This window comes from Pleurodeles waltl, chromosome 3_1 (assembly GCF_031143425.1).
Source record: "Pleurodeles waltl isolate 20211129_DDA chromosome 3_1, aPleWal1.hap1.20221129, whole genome shotgun sequence".
Taxonomy (NCBI): domain Eukaryota; kingdom Metazoa; phylum Chordata; class Amphibia; order Caudata; family Salamandridae; genus Pleurodeles; species Pleurodeles waltl.
In genome coordinates this window covers 522,297,100-522,316,713 of record NC_090440.1, presented here as the reverse complement: position 1 = coordinate 522,316,713, position 19,614 = coordinate 522,297,100, and the positions used below count along the sequence as shown (strand labels likewise).

At 47.2% G+C, this 19,614-nt stretch overlaps 1 protein-coding gene across 3 annotated transcripts in view; it reads right to left on the bottom strand.

Moving 5' to 3' along the window:
- Positions 1-19,614, bottom strand: part of LRRK1 (leucine rich repeat kinase 1) — a 654,776-nt gene that overhangs the window by 271,884 nt on the left and 363,278 nt on the right. For all 3 annotated transcript variants that reach the window (XM_069222803.1, XM_069222801.1, XM_069222802.1), the window contains exon 11: positions 4,818-4,930. In XM_069222803.1, the coding sequence (XP_069078904.1) occupies positions 4,818-4,930 (113 nt within the window). The remainder of the gene's footprint in view (positions 1-4,817; positions 4,931-19,614) is intronic.

Sequence of the window (19,614 nt, the reverse complement as noted above, 5' to 3'; positions counted from 1 at the left end):
CAATAACTTCAGCCACCAGTTTTAAGCAGTGAGCTGGACTGTTGGAAGGGTACTGCCAATGCCTATACTGTGCTGGTGCCAGACTTCTCTGAGGCATGCAGCATAACACTGCAGTGTGTCAACACGTGCCAATACCAGGAGAGAGGGATGAGGCCAATGAAAACTGTAGTGATGATGCAGAAGACGGACAAGTGTGACAAGGCCAACTGATGCAAGTATGGTATCAAGGACTACACACACCATGGGCTAGCACCTTTAGAATCACCACAATCACTGATATACCCAAAAAATAAAAGCTAACACTTAACAGCAAATTTGAGTTTTGTTATGTTCATGAAAAACGGGATTACCACCCTTCTCTAGTTGTATGTGAATTTCTCTCAATGACTCCCATTCCACCCACAACTAACCAAATACCAACACATGTACACTACACTTACACTACTCCTCCCCCTCTATCCTTCCTCTGACAGCAACCTCAGTTATTCTTGTCCACTGGCCACACTGTCCTACACCCAACCTATTCCCAAGTAACCCATTACCTATACCTGCATATTACAAGATCATGATAAACACAAATGTGTACAAAGCAATATGACTCTATGGACCTTCTTCTTCATACGTGTGTGCTCTGCCCCAGTTGGCTGGGCAGCACAGGCAGACGTCCAGCAAGGCTTGAAAGGGGAGTACCCGCTGGTAGACGTAGGAGAGGATGAGGCAAAAGGCAGCCGGACTTTTCCCTATTTCAGTGAGTGTGTTACACATGTCCATTGCTGAAATCCCAGCTGTCCTGCCAGATCAACTGCAGGATAATGCCCTGCATGGGTAGCTAACAGAAGAATGAATGAATAAGTGATTGTTACACTTCTAAATCGTGAACATACCTCCTAAAAGTGCATCTTGGCGCTAAACAGTCTTGACAGCTGACTAAATTCTGAACAGGGATACTAACATACCTAAATAAAATAAGAACGGCTTTCTAACACTAACAAGTGATTTTGTGATTTTCAGCCTCACAGGGAGGCTGTCCCACTTTAAAGAGTCCTGCTCCTTCAGCGATCTACCTCTCATCTTAGGGCTATAAAATCTTGTGATTGAAAATATCAAGGAACTTTTTGATCAGATATTTACTTTAGGATTTCAGAAGGAAAACGCTGGTAGAGATTATTCATTATACATTTCATTTCCTATTTGAGATCATATTTGAACAGATAAGTAGTCTGTCCAAATAACTGAGGTACAGTGGTTATCCTGGTAAGATCACAAATAAATCAAATTAATTTTTTGGCATAATCTCCCAAATGATATCTAGCGTATGAATGTGAGAAGAATCACAGGACCATGGGGAAAATTTTCAAAATCCACAAACAGTGGATGCAAACAATAGCAATAGATTCATCTTGAAAACGATCAGAAAAATGCTTTACGGTAGAGGACACAGGTTTTTTCCCCCAAAAGATACCACTGATTACACTTCTAGATTAACTTTTACCCCACTAGCAAGCAAAATGTAGTATAGCTAAATCGTTCAACCCATGGTTGACCAATGATTTGAAAAGTCAGAGACATAGAGTTTGTCAGTGTGAATGCAAATTATGAGTGACTTATGAAGAATGACCTAAGAGACGATGGCCATCTAGGCCTTTACATTGCTTGCAGTGCCTTAAGCCTCATGTTCTTCAGAGGCTTTGAAGAACACGACTTTACTAGTTCCATATGATCCATCCTGGGTGGTGTCCAAGGGAGAACACTGGGCACTGACAGATGTAGTAATGTTAGTACCAGTTGTTGCTCAGGTGATGGAGGTATGAGCTGGTAGACCTGCAGAAGTGGTGGCAGATGATATTGTAGCACAAACTGCTCTGCTCCTGGATCTGTGAGCAGATGACAGGGCATGGCTTGTAGATAACAGTTCTTTCATCCTCCTCTTGCATGCTTTAATCTGCAAGGGAAGTGGCTAATGATTCAACTGCCATCTTGCAATGAATGACCACAAGACGAAGTACACTGTGCAGGGACATTATACTCTCACTAGGCCTAATGTTTTAATGTATCATTTCTGAAACACCATTGTTATACAGGTTAAGAACAAATTTCACACACATTTTATGTCCATACAATTTATCCTGGGATACACACACACTTTTACAGTATGCCTGCAACATTCTAGGTCCACGCAGCTCTTGAGAGCAGTGCAGACAGTGCATGCTTTGCAGTCATGATATAATTTCTTCTCTGTCACAGTGACCCATGTCCAAGCCAGGCCAGAAGACATGTATCAAGTGGATATTAATCTTCTGTGTTAGACTGAGCCAGTGAGAGTCACTTGTCATAAATGTACACAACCTCTCCATACAGTAGAACTGCCTGAGCTATATTTTTCCAAATTTGAAGCTGATATTGTTGGACTCATGCTAAAAGATGTGTCAATGTGTGAATGGTGCATACGCTTACCTGACTTTCCACTCACCCTGGTTCCAAACCTCTGGGAATGCTTTTAAGGCTTACAAGTTTGATACTGGGATGCACCATGTTCTTCTATGGCTCAAATGAGAGGGGTCAGATGGAAGCCCCGCTCCACAGTTTCGAGTCTCAAGTCTCCCTGCAATGTTTTGAGAGCATGTCTCTTATTATTCTCTTTAAATCACTAAACCGCTTCTAGTAGTCTTTCATTTTCTTAAGCTACAAAGAAATAGCAATATCCTTGTCTGTGATCAATTCCATAGCTTTATTCCTAACCTTGGTGTTACCTTCACCATCAGGTGGTCAATTATCTTAGCTCACTTCCTGCTGACCTCCTCTACTAGCACTTGTAGCACCTTTTTGGAAATGTTCTGTTCCCTTATAACTTATTACTGTGTCGGCAATATGAAACCTCAAAATAAGGGGCAAAGTCTTAAGTCACTGAAGCTCAGCTGCAAGAGGAGACTTGTTCCTCGAAGGAGCTGTAGAGGTGTTTACTGGATGGAATGCTGGGCCACTGTTCTGATAAAAGCTTCTGCCCTCCTGGTCTTAGGTTTTAGCCTTTTAGCTGGTGGAACAGCGGTAGGACAAATGGGAGCTTTCCACCTCCCCAAAGAAATGGAAACCAATAATAAGTGAGATGATGCAAGAAAAGAAAGATCTACAGTGCCACCTGTAGGAGTGAGAAATCTGAAGCTCAGTTCTAGTGGTAAGATATTGGTATTCGTACACATCAAATAATGAGCAATTCATGTTATTAGCAATTACAATCAGCTCTGGTTGAAGTATTTTCAGAGCCTAAGCAAAGTTAATCATTTGAGTGCTTCCCCTTCCCTTAGCAACAAGACCACTGCTGAGGCTATTTTTGCAATATTTGTCAGTCTTGTACAGACAATGGTAGGAAAATGCCTTTGGGGGCCTTATTATATGACTGGTTTCAATCAAAAGTATAATTTAATGATTAAAAGATAAGTGGAGAATTCTGGTATTTGCTCTTCTCCCTTCCTGATGCTCAAAAGAGTGACATGAAATACTACTGGCAGCGAATCACTCAGTACAGGAGGTGAGGTGTTATTTACGTTTATTTACCTTTAATTGTTTCTAAAGCTCAATACACAAAATAATCTGACACAGATTTTCTGCAGCAGATTCTAAAATAATTGCACTAAGAACGTATATATGCAATAAAAGTAATATATGTAACAGAATTCCCATCGCCAAGTACAGAGCAAATTGCTTACAAGCATAAATGACAACAAGTAAAAGGACAAGGCAGTGCAAGACAAACTTGATGCTCAATGGTCATAAGGCTTAAGCAAACGACACAAACATGAATAACAAACAGTTATAACCAGCACCACACTAATGTGCGAGAGCAGTCTACGGGCAACGAACGGTGCACGAACCTCAAATAGAGAAGGATGGCGAGAAAGACAACACTGCAATTTAAAGGTGGGTTTTGAGGAATTTATGTAACAAATCAAAAGAATCTGCAAGCTTGATACTGTTACGAGTTCGGTAATTTATGACTACAGATGTGTAAACTTCTATTCCCCCGTTTTCCTAGAACTGTAGTTTGTAGAAAAAGAAGGAATTCATATTTGGTTTAAGCACTATTTGGCCGCAGATCGGAACAGAGAGCCCTCCAGTCTGTTCACCAGACACACGCCTTTCACTCACAGACCACAAACTGGATGAAGTGGAGACATGACAAGCTGGGCCTTTGTCCCATCAACACTGTTGTTCCTAGGGCCCTTCAGAGGTGGAGGAGCGCTGATGGTGGACTCATGGACCACCCACCAGTGCACAATCATGGACTCCAACCCCCTGCCCAGGACACTGGTGCCAATGACATTCAGCTGAAGGCCAGTAATCACACAGTTTCCCTGGACCACAGAACAAGGCCTCGTAAGACACTGAACTGGTCGCTGATGCACACACGAAGACTCCATGTGTGAGCCAAGCAAAAGAACCCAATTAAGAAGAAAACCTAAAAGTAATTTGGTATACCCACCCATACACAAAAAAACACTGCAAAATAGCTCCCAAGACTGACACCACTTTACTTTCACATCAACTCACACAAACAATTTTGAAAAGCTAAGACTTAGCACATAAGAAGCAAAGCAACATATTCTATCAAACAATGTTTTTTTCCAGTTTCGTTGACTGCCAGATCCGCAGGGAAGGGCACCCTGCTAGACAATGCATTGCAATGCCTAACAATACTGATCGATGTGTCAAGTGGATGCAAAGAACACAACCTAACAATAACACTGAGCGTCTCTGTTGTGGACATTGCTGTCCGATTATTATAGACCAAACCGAGAAGCCACATTAAAAGCGCCACTCACTTGCCAAGCTGGTTCTTGGAGACGTCCAAACATTTAAGATATTTACAGGCCCACTTGGCAGGAGTCGGCCAGCCCACTAGTTGATTTCCCGACAGCTTCATGGAAACGATAAACTGGTTTGGAAGTAATCAAGAAAAAAAGACAATTTAGTAATCAAATGGAAAAGGAACTACAATGTGGAAGATTAAAAAACTAGCAAGGGGCAAACGCCTAAAGACAAATTACTGAAGATTTGTTCTAACACGCTTCGTGTATTCTAGCATAATGGCAAAGCTCAGTTATTATGTGCAGCTAATTTGTAAACAAAATGTAATAACAGTTAAGAAATTGATGTTGATTAAATAAAGCTACTTGTTTTCGGGAAAGGGGGACGTAAAGCAAACTAGAGGAGTCCTTCCAGCAGAAACATGCACATCAAATATTAGTGAAACATATTCCAGCAGAAACACGTGCACTGATTTTTAAATCACACTTGGTACATCAGCAACGAAAGCGTATCAATGGGTTTCTGTGAATGTAAAGTTTCATGAAAAGGGCTGATTGTGACTCACCCGTGGAAAACAACCAAATAGAACATTCTAACACTTCAATATTCGCCCAGCAGAGACAGGAAGGCCGCCGGTCCGTGTAACAACCCTATATTTCACACATTATCAATTTGTTGCAAACTCGGCACTTTGATTGACACATAGCGCGAATGCTATTAACCACTTGAGTGGTTTTTTCCCCACCAAAATCATGGGTATCCTAAAGGTACCCAGGGATTGTAGATTCCTGAGAAACTGAGAAAATAGCCAAAACACAGTAACAATTTTTTTTTTGTTGGGGGGGGGTGATGTTTTTCTTTTTCTAAAAATGGCATCAACAAAAGGTTTGCTGCATTCAGGAGGGAGCCGATTTGTAGCAAAAACATTTTCCCACTGCTCTTTTAAGAAACCCATGGGTAATTCCTGAAAGCTATACGTTTTTGAAAAGGAGACAACATTCTGAATTCAGCAAGGGGTCATTTGTGTACAACCCTCTAGGTCCTCCCCAAAATCCTCTCCCCACCCCAAAAAAAATGAAACTGAGTAGGATATAACAGCCATTTGTAACAACCTTTTTCATCTGTAATTTTTTGACATAATGGCCGATTTACAACAGCAATATGCTCTTAAGCCCATTAAAACCTTCTGGTCGTGGGTATATATAGGGTTTTGCAATATGCACAGCCAACAGCTCAGCTGCACCTTACAATGGTTTTACATTGTTTAGTTACTGTATATCAATTCACATAGTAAAATATAATGAATGAGAAAATGGTAGTAAGGAAACCTATTAACTCCTGAAATGTACACAAAAGACGGAGTTTAGGAATAGTTGTTTTTTGTACACTTCCAAATTTGTGGTTACTCATACTCTCATGTGATTCAGAGGGCATTTTGCAAAATGTCCTCTTTATTGTACACTAACTGACATTTGGAAGACACATATGCAAAGAAATTCAATTGGACATAAGAAATGTCATACTATTCTGTGTTCCCACACATGTACTGATAAAATCAGTACCCAACTTATGTGGCGAGGCCAATCTGGGTTGTTTAGTTCTCACAAGTTTTTTTTTTAACTTACAGAGCATTGCAAACCTCAAACTTCAGCTAATAATGTGCGTTTGCCTCACATTTCCTAAGGAAAGTTCTGGAACCTACTTGACGCCACAAATTTCCTACCAACCAGCATTTCCAAGTCTCCCGATAAAAACTGTTACCTGCTTCTGAGGGTGGATCTAGCGCCTGCAACAGGAAAGGGCATGAAACTCAATATGAACAGAACATATTTTTTCAGTCCAGGGTGGTGTTACCTGTGTGGATCTCATGAGGATTTTTAGCTTTAGCCAGAAGCCCAAACAAATCTCAAACTTTAGCAAAAAAAAAACACATTTTCTTCACATTTTTTTAAGGGTAAGATACACAATATGGGTATCCACAAATTTCCTACAGTCTGGCATTCCGATATGTTTCCTGATGAAAGCGGTGCCCCACTTGTTTGGATGGGCCTAGCCCAGTGACAGGGAAGGAGCCAAAACTCTTCCTGGACTCCCCTGCCTAATTTTCAGAAATGTATGGGTTTCTTCAGGTGGCGAATGACCCCCAGATCCCAAATAGTGCCGCCATTCAGAATGGCAAGGAGGTCAATATTGGGATTTAGCTCCATTTTGCTGGCACATATGTAAAAAAACAAAACAAAAATCATCTTTCTTGCAATAGGTATAGGGATGCTTTAGTCTCCAGGAGGGTAGGAAGACTGTTGAGTGTTCCGGGGTGAGTGCGAGACCACAAGTCAGGGTGGGCTAGGTCACACCCTATTATTTTAGATTGGGTTGTCCCTTTTTGGGATGGCTGTATTTGCAAACGCGAGGTGGGAAGCCCACACCTCTCTGTTTTACCCAACTGTAAACTCCTTAGTGACTAGTGGGCTTTCTTCCATTGCCTCCCAGGAGACAGTTTTTCCTATCTGTCCATCAAGGGGGCAGAAAGCCTCTAATGCCTCTGCTGTAGTGGGGATATAACCTTGTGCCAGAATGGGCTGCCCACATTCTTTTGGCACCATGTTGAAATCCCTGATGGCTATTGAACTTTCTGCTCCTGGGGTCAAATTAGGAACAAACACCCTCTCTGCTCTCCAGTGGGGGTGTAAGAAAAACTGTTCCTTTTTAGGGGTGGGATATGGCCCAATGTCAGGGTGGGATGGCCTTACACTTTGAATGTAAAATCCCTGGCGTCTAGTGGGCCTTCTTCCTGAGGAGCACATAAAGGGCAACCTCCCCAATCAGGGCACACTGCCTATCTGCCCCTTATGAAGTGGGGAAAAGGTCCGATGTCAGAGAGGACTACCTCCATTATTATGTTTGTTTGGGCGCCATTTTGAAACTTCTGGTGTAGTAAGCAAACCCTCTGCCTCTTGACAGGGCAGAAAAAGTGGTTGACCTCTCGGGGTAGGGGTATGGCTCAATGGCAGATTAGGCACCCGCTCCCCGGTTTTGTGCTCAAATGTAATATCCCTGGTGTCCAGGTGGCTTTTGCTCCCCCAATCAGTCCCCATGGAGGGTTAGAAATCCTTCAATGCCTCCTTCTGGGGTGAGGCCATCGGCCCATGCCATGATGGTCGCCCCATGTTTTTTTAAAAACGTCTCCAATGCCTAGAGGGCTTTCTCTCCTGCCAGGGGGAAAGATTGGGGTTGAATGCCCAATGAGCCTCCCAGAGGACAGGAAGACTGTACTGTTCCCTTAGGGGCTGGGCACATGGGCCAATATCAGGGTGCACCACCCCCATCTCTTTATTTATTTTTAGTGCACACAATCCCTGGTGTCTGGTGGGCTTTATCATGCTCTCCCCCCACTGCAGATTAGAGGCAACCCTTCTCAATGTGCCTCACAAGGGAGCAGAAAGACTGCAATGCCCTCTATTGGGGAGAGGGCAAGATCCTATGCATGTTGCCCACCACCGCATCACTTTGCTTTTTAACACTTTCTCTAGTGTCTATTAGGTTTTTATCTCACTAGCTTTTAGGTGGAAAAATCAGCCCAGCCTGATCCCCTGAGTGGGCAGAAAGACTGCATCACTCTCTTTTGGGGTTTAGGCATGACCCTATGCATGGTTCGCCACCCCACACATTTGTTTTTCTTTCACCAATTTCTATGGTGTCTAGCAGGGATAAACACCTCAATCTGCCTCTCATAGGGGAAGAAAGACTGAAATATTAGGGAAAGTGAAGAGCACAAATGCCCTTGCCCAAAGGGTTGCTCGGCAAATCCTACAAAACAGTCCATGGTGTTCAGTGGATCCCCGTGGAATGTGATCACCTGGTGCTTAGCAGTATAAGAGAGGTATCACTGGAAAGCTAAGAAGAGATGAGGCCTTGATTTTCTCTACTATCACTACCTCTGTGTCTGGAAAGTCAGAGCCATTACAAAGGACAAACCACAAGCCACCAGTTAACCTGTTTTAAGGGACCACACCACCCCCTGCTCCCAAGGATTGGGGAAGGGGTGGATCAGCTGTAGCAGCACTGTTTGTCAGTCAGCTACTGTCCCAGCATTGATAACCTGTCAGATTACCTCTCAAGGCAAGAGAAATTGATCCTTAAGTACTCCACCAAATAAAAAGGTATAAAAATGTCTTGTGTGTACTTTATTCACAGAACACAAGTATCATATAGTTGATGCAGAACTTCTCTGTAAGCTTATCCAACATGCGTTTCAAGTCAACTTCCTCAGGGTTGGGAAAAGTAACAAATGTCAGGACATTATGATACAAGCAATATTCAAATTTAGAATAGATAACCTTCACCATTTGCCAGTAACAAAACACTAAAAGTCAAAAATATGAATATACTGAGCGAGGAACTGAAAATACTACATAACAGTCCCAAATAAGTCACAAGTTCATGCTTCAAGTGGACACACATACAATATCAAAAGATTGTGGAAGTATAAATCCAATCCTACCTGTGTTACAGCACAAAATGTATTTCCTAATGTGACACATCAGAACTATTGACACTCCAAAACACTATAGTAGTAAAAAGCAGGACAAAAGAACTGTGTGGTGACTAAGTAGTAGGAAACGATCTGAGTAAGAGCTCACCTGTCATCAGTATTACCACTCAAGTCGCTATTATCCAAAGCAAGTAAAGGCAAGTCCCTAATTTGCTGAAAAACAATATCAATAATGGCATCTAATCAGATATCTCACTTAGTATTCTCCAAAATGTTGTGCACTCACTACATTTTCGCTTAAACAAAAAAAGACATATGGTCATGCAAGTGTTTACATTAAGTGAAACTGGAAGGCCCCATAACCACCAAGTGATAACAAGCTCAAAACTCAAGGCTCATCTTAAATGATCAGAGTAACCAACGAATCCATGAATTTATGAATATGAATTGTCTGAAAAACTAAATATCTATATAGTTTTAGAACTTACAAATTAGTAATGATATAATAAAATCACTATGGCCCTCATTATGACATTGGCGGTAAATCCCACTTACTGCAATGCCGACTGCCGCCAACATACCACCGCCACAACAGATATCCGCTAACCATATTATGACGCACACACACCAATACATCACTATTCAGACACACACACAAATCCACCAGCCCAAAGGTCAGTGATATAGTGGCAGTAGCAAAACACACACCGTTACACCAACAGAACAATGCCCACAACATTATGAGCCACGAATCACCATGGCGAACATTCAATGGTGATAAACATACAGCACCACATTGGACAATTCAGACTATACACACCTGACACCCATACAAACACCACACCCCCACACACACAACTATAAAACACATACCCACAATACCCATAAACCTTTACGACTAAAAACCATTGCCAACAGACTGGCATCACGACTACTGACAAGACCAGACCCACCACCATCACCTATACACCACCCATGCACCTTACATCACACACCCCAACACATCACCCTACACACCCTCACACACACTACTCACACTACACTCATGACATCACAACGACACCCCAGATTCTCTGAGGAGGAACGGAGGGTCATGGTGGAGGAAATCTTCCGGTTAGAGCCACATCTATTTGGATCACAGGTGCAGCAGATATCCATTGCTAGGAAGATGGAGCTATGACGGAGAATCGTGGACAGGGTCAATGCCGTGAGACAGCACCCCAGAACAAGGGATGATATCAGGAAGAGGAGGAACGACCTACGGGGGAAGGTACGTTCCATTGCAGCAAGACACCAACTCACTGTACAGAGGTCTAGTGGTGGACCCCCACCTCCTCCACCCCAACTAACAACATGGGAGGAGCAAGTCTTGGCAATCCTGCACCCTAAGGGCCTGGCAGGAGTAGAAGGAGGACTGGACTCTGGGAAGTCAATTCTCCATTTCTATCACCCCCCATACCTGCATGCCATCACATACCCCCACCCTCACTCCCATCACTCCACCATTTCCCACACACCCCAACATCACATCTCACTCATTCCAATGCCAAGCCCTGCATGCTCTACCAATGCATGGAAACCCCTCACGGTCCTTCATGGACACCCATCACTAAAGCATGCACACTAGATAGAATCCACTAGCCCACCAAATAACAACTCACACAAGGCAAAGCTGCCAGGGCAATAACAAACATAGAGGGCAACCCACCCTTGCACAAGATGTCACACAGAGAAACAATAAGACTGCATTTACATCCCCACATGTATCCCAGCCAATGTCACTGGAGAAGAGGTGCCAGCAACATCCAGTCCTCCCACAGAAGAGGCCCACAGTGATGACAGCAGCTCTGGTCGCCTGGATCTGGATGACCAACCTGGCCCATCAGGGACCTCCGGACAGTCGGTTATCCAGCCACAGTCTCACACCCCCACAGAGCCTCCCACCTCGGGAAACACCACCAAAGCGCCCACCCAGCGGGCCCATACCTCTGTCCCCAGGACACGTCAATCAGCAGTGTGTCCACCACTACAGGGATCCCAGGGAACCCCACAAACCCAGGACAATCAGGGACCTGGGGTCAATGGCAGTGGGCACACGGTTCAGGGGACAGAGGCATAGGTCAACAGAGAAGCTGGGAGGACTGCTGTGCAACAGGGGGTGGACAGGCCCAGGTAGAACCGACCCTCTTGGAGGCACTCACTGCGATCCTGGGAGCCTACCAACATTCCCAGGATACCTTGGGCCAGATTCTGGACAAGATGCAGGAGAACATGCGGCTGCAGGAGGGACAGTACCTGGGGATCAGGGAGGACTTCAAGTTCATTAAAACCACCCTGGTCTCCATTGCAGGGGTGCTGGCAGACATGGCCAACAGTATGAGGGAGGCAGTGGCACACCACTGGACCCCTGACACTAGCCTGACTACTGAGCAGCCCTCCACCTCCGTTGCTGCTAGTGGACAGGAGGGCCCGCCACAGGACCAACAAACCACCAGCACCCCTACCTCTGCAGAAGGTGAACTACCTCGCAAACGTTCCCTGCGATTCAGGTAGATGCCAGAGACTATTGCCAAGACACCCGCCAGGAAATAAGACTCTCCTGATTGTCACCCTTGTGTCCCAAACTGCCACCCTGTCCACCTTGAACTGCCATTGCTCCCCTTCCTATGCCCCCTTGGACACTGCACCTGTGATACAAATAGACTGGACTCTACCCTGGACTTTCCTCCATCATCAACCCAGCCCATTGCACTACCTCCTCTTCTTCAGAGAACCGCAATAAACACACTTAGAAAAATACAAGTATGGTGTATGTCAAATGATTTCAAAAGGTATTCGTTTAACAAGGTTCAAACATTGCAATTCAACTGTACAGTAATGTTTACATAGGAAAGACCGGTAGTTGGCTGCACTGAACACACCAGGAGCAATAGTGGGGCACCAACATCTGCAAACAGAGATACCAAAGGGCAGAGTGAGTGGGCATGGAAGTAGGAATTCACAGCCTGCCAGTGACAATGTTACACATCAAACTGTAAATGAAATGTGAAGTTACACAGTTACCTGTGTGTTACTGGAAGTATTGACGAATGACTGCACTTCTGTTGTCCTGATCCTCATCCTCCTCATCTTCACTGTCCACAAGGTCCACTGCTGCCACACGGCCATCTCCAGCCCCCTCCTCCTGCAGAAAAGGCATATGCCGGCGCAAGGCAAGGTTGTGCAACATACAGCATGCCACGATGATCTGGCAGACCTTCTTGGGTGAGTAGCACAGTGATCCACCTGTTAGATGGAGGCAACGAAACCTGGCCTTCAGGAGGCCGAATGTCCTTTCTATTATCCTTCTTGTTTGCCCATGTGCCTCATTGTAACGTTCCTCTGCCCTTGTCATGGCATTCCTCACAGGGGTCAGTAGCCATGAGAGGTTGGGGTAACCAGAGTCACCTGCAAATATCGAGGGAAAACTGTTAGCCCCACACTCACCCTTAGGGCCCACAACATACCCACACACCAACATCCACTAGGTGGGAACCAGGGCTCACCTATTAAGCCACACCCTGTGCCTCTGGAGCTGGGCCATCACATTTGGGATGCTGCTATTCCTCAGGATAAAGGCATCATGCACATACCCAGGATACTTAGCATTGACGTGGGAGATGTACTGGTCCGCCAGGCACACCATCTGGACATTTATGGAGTGAAAACTCTTTCGATTTCTGAAGACCTGTCCTTCTGCCGTGGGGAGACAAATGTAATATGTGTTCCATCAATTGCCCCAATGACGTTGGGGATATGTCCCATTGCATAGAAGTCCGCTTTCATGGTGGCCAAATCCTCCACCTGGGGAAAACAATGTAGCTGCACATGTGTTTAATCAGGGCAGATAACACTCTGGTCAGCACTATTGAGAACACTGGCTGTGACATTCCTGCTGCCAAGCCCACTGTCACTTGGAAAGAACCTGTTGCCAGGAAATGGAGCACAGATAGCACTTGCATAAGAGGAGGGATCCTGGTGGGGCAACGGATAGCAGATATTAGATCAGGCTCCAATTTGGAACACAGCTCAATGATTGTGGCCCTGTCAAGTCTATAGGTGAGGATAAGGTGCCGGTCCTCCATTGTTGCCAAGTCCACCAGGGATCTGTACGCGGCGGATGTCGCCATCTCCTATTCATCCGCAGAGGCTGCAATCTATGGGGCAAAAGAGTTAGCAGCTGGTCATTATCTGTACATAGCAACCACTACAGTTCTATGCATATTGTGATTGTTGTACAAATTACTTACCTTCGGTAACAAAATATCTGGTAGAGACATATTCTAGTTGCAGATTCCTTACCTTATAATTTTCCCCCAGGCGTCAGACTGGATCCGGAGATTTTTCTTTGAGCAATACCATTGTGCGTTGGTAGGTGGCATCGGTCGACTCCGCAGGTGTCGTAGGCGTCGTGATGACGTCGGGAGTAGTACATAGATGCTGCCCTCGTGCAGTGATGTCAGTTTCTTTTAAAGACTTTCCACGCCAGAGCGCAGAGCCGCTAAGAACACTGAGATTAGTGCGTCAGAGCTAAGGCCCTGAAAGGGGGAATCCCTGTCCCTAGAAATCAGTTTGCAAGTAGGGAGGATGGATGGGCGGTAACGAATATGCAACTAGAATATGTCTCTACCAGATAATTCATTACCAAAGGTAAGTAACTTGTACATCAGATAGAGACTTCTAGTTGCAGATTCCTTACCTTAGAATAGATACCCAAGCAATGCCATCCTCGGTGGGGGGCTACGAACAAAGACCATACTAGAAAGTCCTGCAGGACCGAACGACCAAAGTAGCCGTCTCGACAGACCTGACTATCCAGGCAGTAATGCTTAGCAAATGTGTGCAGTGATGCCCGCGTAGCTGCCTGACAGATATCCAGGACAGGAACTCCGTGTGCTCATGCAGTGGAAGCAGCAGTTGCTCTGGTGGAATGAGCCCGTAAGCCTTCAGGAGGTTGCTTCCTGGCCAAAGCGTAGCACATTTTGATGCAAAGAAGCACCCATTCAGAGATGGTATGCTTTTGCACCGCCTTCCCTTTTTCGCCAATGAAGAGTTCATCGTCCACCTGGAAATGTTTAGTACGATTGAGGTAGAACGCCAACGCTCTTTTTGGGTCCAGACGGTGGAGCCTCTCCTCCTCATGGGAAGGATGTGGGGGTGCGTAGAAGGTAGGCAAAGTGATAGACTGGCTTACATGAAATGGTGTAACCACCTTAGGTAAGAAGGAAGCTCTAGTGGGTAACACTACTTTGTCAGGATGTATATACAATTATGGAGGTTTTGAGGAAGGGCATGAAGCTCACTCACTCTGCGAGCAGAGGTGATAGCGACCATTAAGACAGTTTTTAATGTGAGGAGCCGCAAGGGACAATTATGCATTGGCTCAAAGGTGGTACACATCAAATAAGTAAGTACAAGATTAAGGTCCCACTGAGGCATGATAAACGGAGTGGGAGGAAATAAGTGGGTGAGCCCTTTTAAGGACCTACTCACAATAGGAGATTTGAAGATAGATGGCTGATCAGGTAGCGAAAATGGCAGATAAATACCCCTTAAGGGTGCCCAAAGCAGAGCCCTGCTGGGCTAAAGAAAGAATGAACAGAAGAACCTCTGACAGAGGGGCAGAAAGGGGATCAACAGATTTGTTGGTACATCATGCCACAAATGTATTCCAATGGCAGGCATATACAGTTTTAGTCGATGGACGCCTGGCTTCCAAAATAACATTGCAGACTTCGGGTGGAACGGCAAAAGCTGTCATCTGTTGCTGCTCAATCTCCACACATGAAGGCGGAGGTTGGACAGGTTCGGGTGCAGAACCATCCCCTATAGCTGCGACAAAAGATCCACCCGAAGAGGCAGTCTGAGTGGAGGATCGATGGACATGCTCAATAGCTCTGGATACCACAATCTTCGAGCCCAGTTCGGAGCCACCAAGATGACTTGGGCCCAGTCGTTCTTGATTTTCTTGAGAACTCTGGAGAAGAGGGATAGGCGGGAAGGTGCAATGGAGGCCTGAATTCCACTTGAGACTAATAGCGTCTCCGAGTGAGTGCCGCCTTGGAAACTCCAATGCGCAAAACAGCTGACATTGCCCGTTCTCTGCGGAGGCGAACAGATCTAACCAAGGCTCTCCCTACTGCTGAAAGAGACCTTGTGCCACCTCCGGGTGGAGACACCATTCGTGATCGACTGTGCGTCGCCGTTTGAGTTTGTCTGCTCTGGCGTTGAGGGAACCAGCCAGATGTTGAACCATCAGGGTAATGCCCTGATGTTCCAGCCATGTCCAGAGGCATAGTGCTTCCTGACAAAGGGTCCAGGATCCTACTCCGCCCTGTTTGTTGGAGTACCACATGGCGGTAGTATTGTCCGTATGCTGCACCATTTTCCCTTTGAGAGAGGGAAGGAATGCTTTCAACGCAAGCCTGATCACCCAGAGCTCCAGCAGAATTATATGGATCCCCGATTCCGCCGGAGAACAGAGGCCTCTGATCTCCGCCTTTCCCATGTGGCCGCCCCAACCCAGAAGTGAAGCATCTGTGACTATAGAGAGATCTGGTTGGGGAAGGGAGAGGGATCTACCATGGACCCAATTCGGATTCAAAAGCCACCACTGCAGGTCTTTCGCAGACCCCTCCAAGATCTTGACCATGTCGGAGAGATTCCCCTGATGCTGCGCCCACTGGAACTTCAGGTCCCACTACAGAGCCCGTATATGCCATCTGTCATGTGTCACTAGCAAGATGCAGGATGCCATGAGGCCCAGCAGCCTCAGAGTCAGTCTCACCGAAAGCCAAGACCGAGGCTGAAAGATTGGAATCATATCCTGAATGTCTTGGACTCACTTTACGGGAGGATAAGCCCGAAACTGCACTGGGTTCGGAACTGCTCCGATGAAAGGGAGCGTCTGAGAGGGAATCAGGTGTCACTTCAGCATGTTTATAGTGAACCCCAGCGTGTGCAGGAGGTTCGCCGTAGTCTGAAGGTGGGAGACGAATGTCTGGGGCGAGTCCACCTTCACCAGCCAGTCGTCGAGGTAGGGGAAGACTGAGACCCCCTAACCCGTGCAGATGAGCTGCAACCACCGCCATCACTTTCGTGCACACCCGAGGGGCGCTGGTAAGGCCGAAGGGGAGCACGGTAAACTGAAAGTGCTCGTGACCTACCACAAATCGTAGGTAACGTCTGTGGGCAGGCAGGATGGGAATGTGGATGTAAGCGTCCTGCAAGTCCAACGCTACCATCCAGTCTCCTGGGTCTATGGCAGACAGACCCTGAGCTAAGGTGAGCAGGTCCTGAAGGTCTAGGATAGGACGTAAGCCATTGTCCTTCTTTGGTATCAGAAAGTAGTGGGAATAACAACCACAACCTACTTCTGGCACAGGGACCTTTTCTATAGCTCCCTTGGCCAAGAAAGCAGCAACTTCCTGGCAGAGACGCACCAAATGATCCTCCAGAAGATGATGGAAGGATGGTGGCACGTGTGGTGGAGCAGATTCGAAAGGGAGAGATTAGCCCTTCCGAATGATCTGCAAAACCCACCCGTCCGTGGTGATATGTTCCCAGTGGGGCAGGTGATGGCGAATCCTGCCACCAACTGGGGGGGAGTGAGGGGACGGACTAGAAGGATTTGGAGGATGCAGCTGGGGTAGAGGTGGACTGGACAGACATCTGGTTCCCTGTCCCAAGGCCATGTGGGATTCCTCGTCCTCGGCCACGCATAGGCTGGCCAGCGTGCGTGGCACAGTGGCTGGGTGGAGGACGCGACAGGGTGGCCCTTCCATATCCACGAAAGGGACAAAAAGCAGACTGTGGTGGGCGAGTGGCCGAGGAAAGACGAGGGACCGAGCCGTACCCCGGGAATCCTTGAATCTCTCCAAAGCCGAGTCTGCTTTGTTTCCAAAGAAACGGGTGCCATCAAAGGGCATGTCCATGAGTGACTGTTGGACATCCCCTGAGAAACCAGAAGTGCGTAACCAGGCGTGGCGCCGTAAGGCCACTGTCATTGCAACCGATCTGCCCAGAGAGTCGGTTGTATCCAGCCCACAACGGATTGAGAAGTTTGCCGCATCTCTCCCGTCGTTCACTGCTTGGGAGACGATAGCACAGGCCTCCTCCGGTATCTGCGGCAGGACTTGCGCAACCGTATCCCACAGGGAGTGGGTATAATGGCCCAAAAGGCATGCAGTGGTCACAGACCCCAGGACTAGACTGGAGGAAGAAAACAACGTCTTGCCAAACTGTTCCAGCCTTTTGGATTCCCTATCCGGGGATGCGGAAGGGAACGCGCCTGAAGAAGAGGAAGCCTGGATAACAAGACTCTCAGGCATGGGGTGTTGGGACAGGAATTTTGGGTCATTCAGAGTGGGCCGATGGTGGCGAGCGATAGTCCTGTTCAAAGGAGCCCCTGTGTTGGGTTTGGACCATGCACCCAAAAGGACACCTGAAGTAGAAGCCCCAGGCTGAAGCACCTCCGTCAGGAGATTAGACCTGACTTCTACAGTAGGTAGCTCAAGGCCGAGGATCTCAGCTACCTTACTGACCACCATACCATAAGTTGCTCCCTCCGCCGTAGCCATGGTAGGAGGAGACAGCATTCCAGCGTCAGGAGAAGTATCCAAACCACTGGCTTCACCCAAATCCTGTGCCCAGTCCATAGCAGGGTCATCCTGGTATTCATATAGGTCTAAGGACCCCTCCAATTCCTCCCCATATTCGTACCCATAGAAAAAAAGGGTCCGAATCCGACCTGGGGCGAATAGGCCCCACCGAAGCCAAAGGCGGCATCGGCCGACGCCGCTCCGAATCCTCGGGGATAAGAATTGGGTCGATGTCGATAGTGGGCACTACCGACGTGGGGAGCGTCAATAATCGACCTGGCGCCGGGGAAGGTCTTGAAGGTGCGATCCGCGCACGGATCTGGAGGTGACCTGGGTGGCTGGGGCGAAGTCGCCGGCGCGGAACCTAAAGACCCCTCAGCCGAACCCCTTGGGCCCGAAGGCACTGTATCAGGGTCGGCCCACGCAAAGATGAGGCGCATGGCTTCGTAAAACTCTTTCAGTTGGGCGGGGGTCTTTCCGGTTCCGGGAAACTCGGGGAACTGCAGAGTCGCTCCATGGACGGAGGCCTAGTGTGTGGACGCTCGTCTCACGTCGCGTCGGCCGAGCGACGGGGCGAAGTCGGAGAGCGATGGGACTTCTTCGACTTCTTCTTACCTTGACACGAGGATTTCGAAGAAGACGACTGATCCGTGACCGATCTCGAGACCTTCCTCTCAGAGGACGCAGAGTCAAGTGCCGGGCTGCTATTTGGTTTAGGGACAGCTCCCTCAAAGCCTTCGGGTGCATGGCCCGACACTCGGAGCACGACTTCGGTCGTGGTCGCACTCGAGGCACCACAGTCAAACATGACGAGGATCTGTCACCATCATCGTCCGATGGCAGTCGTCAAAAGGATTGAACCCGGTCTTCGGGGACATTTCGACGCACCAAAGTCATACACAAAAAACGTTGCCAAAACGGTTGAATTGGGGCGAAAAATTGCCTAGGGTAGCTCATCTCCAGATCAGCGCGTGGCGTGGAAAGAAAAGAACTGACGTCTGCGCGAGGGCGGCGTCTATCTACTACTCCCAACGTCATCATGGTGACCACGACGCCTGCGAAGTCGAACGACGCCACCTACCGAAGCGCAAGGGTATTGCTCGAAGAAAAATCTCCTGACGTCTGTGGGAAAATTCTAAGGTAAGGAATCTGCAACTAGAAGTCTCTATCAGATACATTATTTAGGTGTGATAGGTCCAAAATGTGAATTTGTGTAATGTGACGCAGTTAGGATCCATGGCCTGCACCCCCCCTGAAATGGTGTCTGCCTGTCCAGAATGGAGGGACAGGTTGAAGTGAGGTAATTTTGCTGACGATGTGTGCCGTTGCGGGAGGCGGTCGAGAACCGTGGTGCAACTCCTCATTGGTTGTCACTGGGCCCTATGGGCCAATGGTGATGTACGCCGATGGTGTCTGTACACACCGCCGCGGATATGGCCGCCATTTTCTATCTGTTCACTCACTTACTACCTGACTTACAACAGGAGAGGACCTACACTGCAAGTGCTGCTGTGACCTGTGTCTGGAACCGACCATGGCTCGTGTGACTGGGGAAAGGGCCCCTGCCTTCACCTCGGTGGAGTTGGTGAGACTGGTGGATGGGGTCCTACCCCAGTACCGATTGCTGTATGGACCTCCAGACCAACAGGTGAGTACACTGTGAGTACGATGCATGGGTCA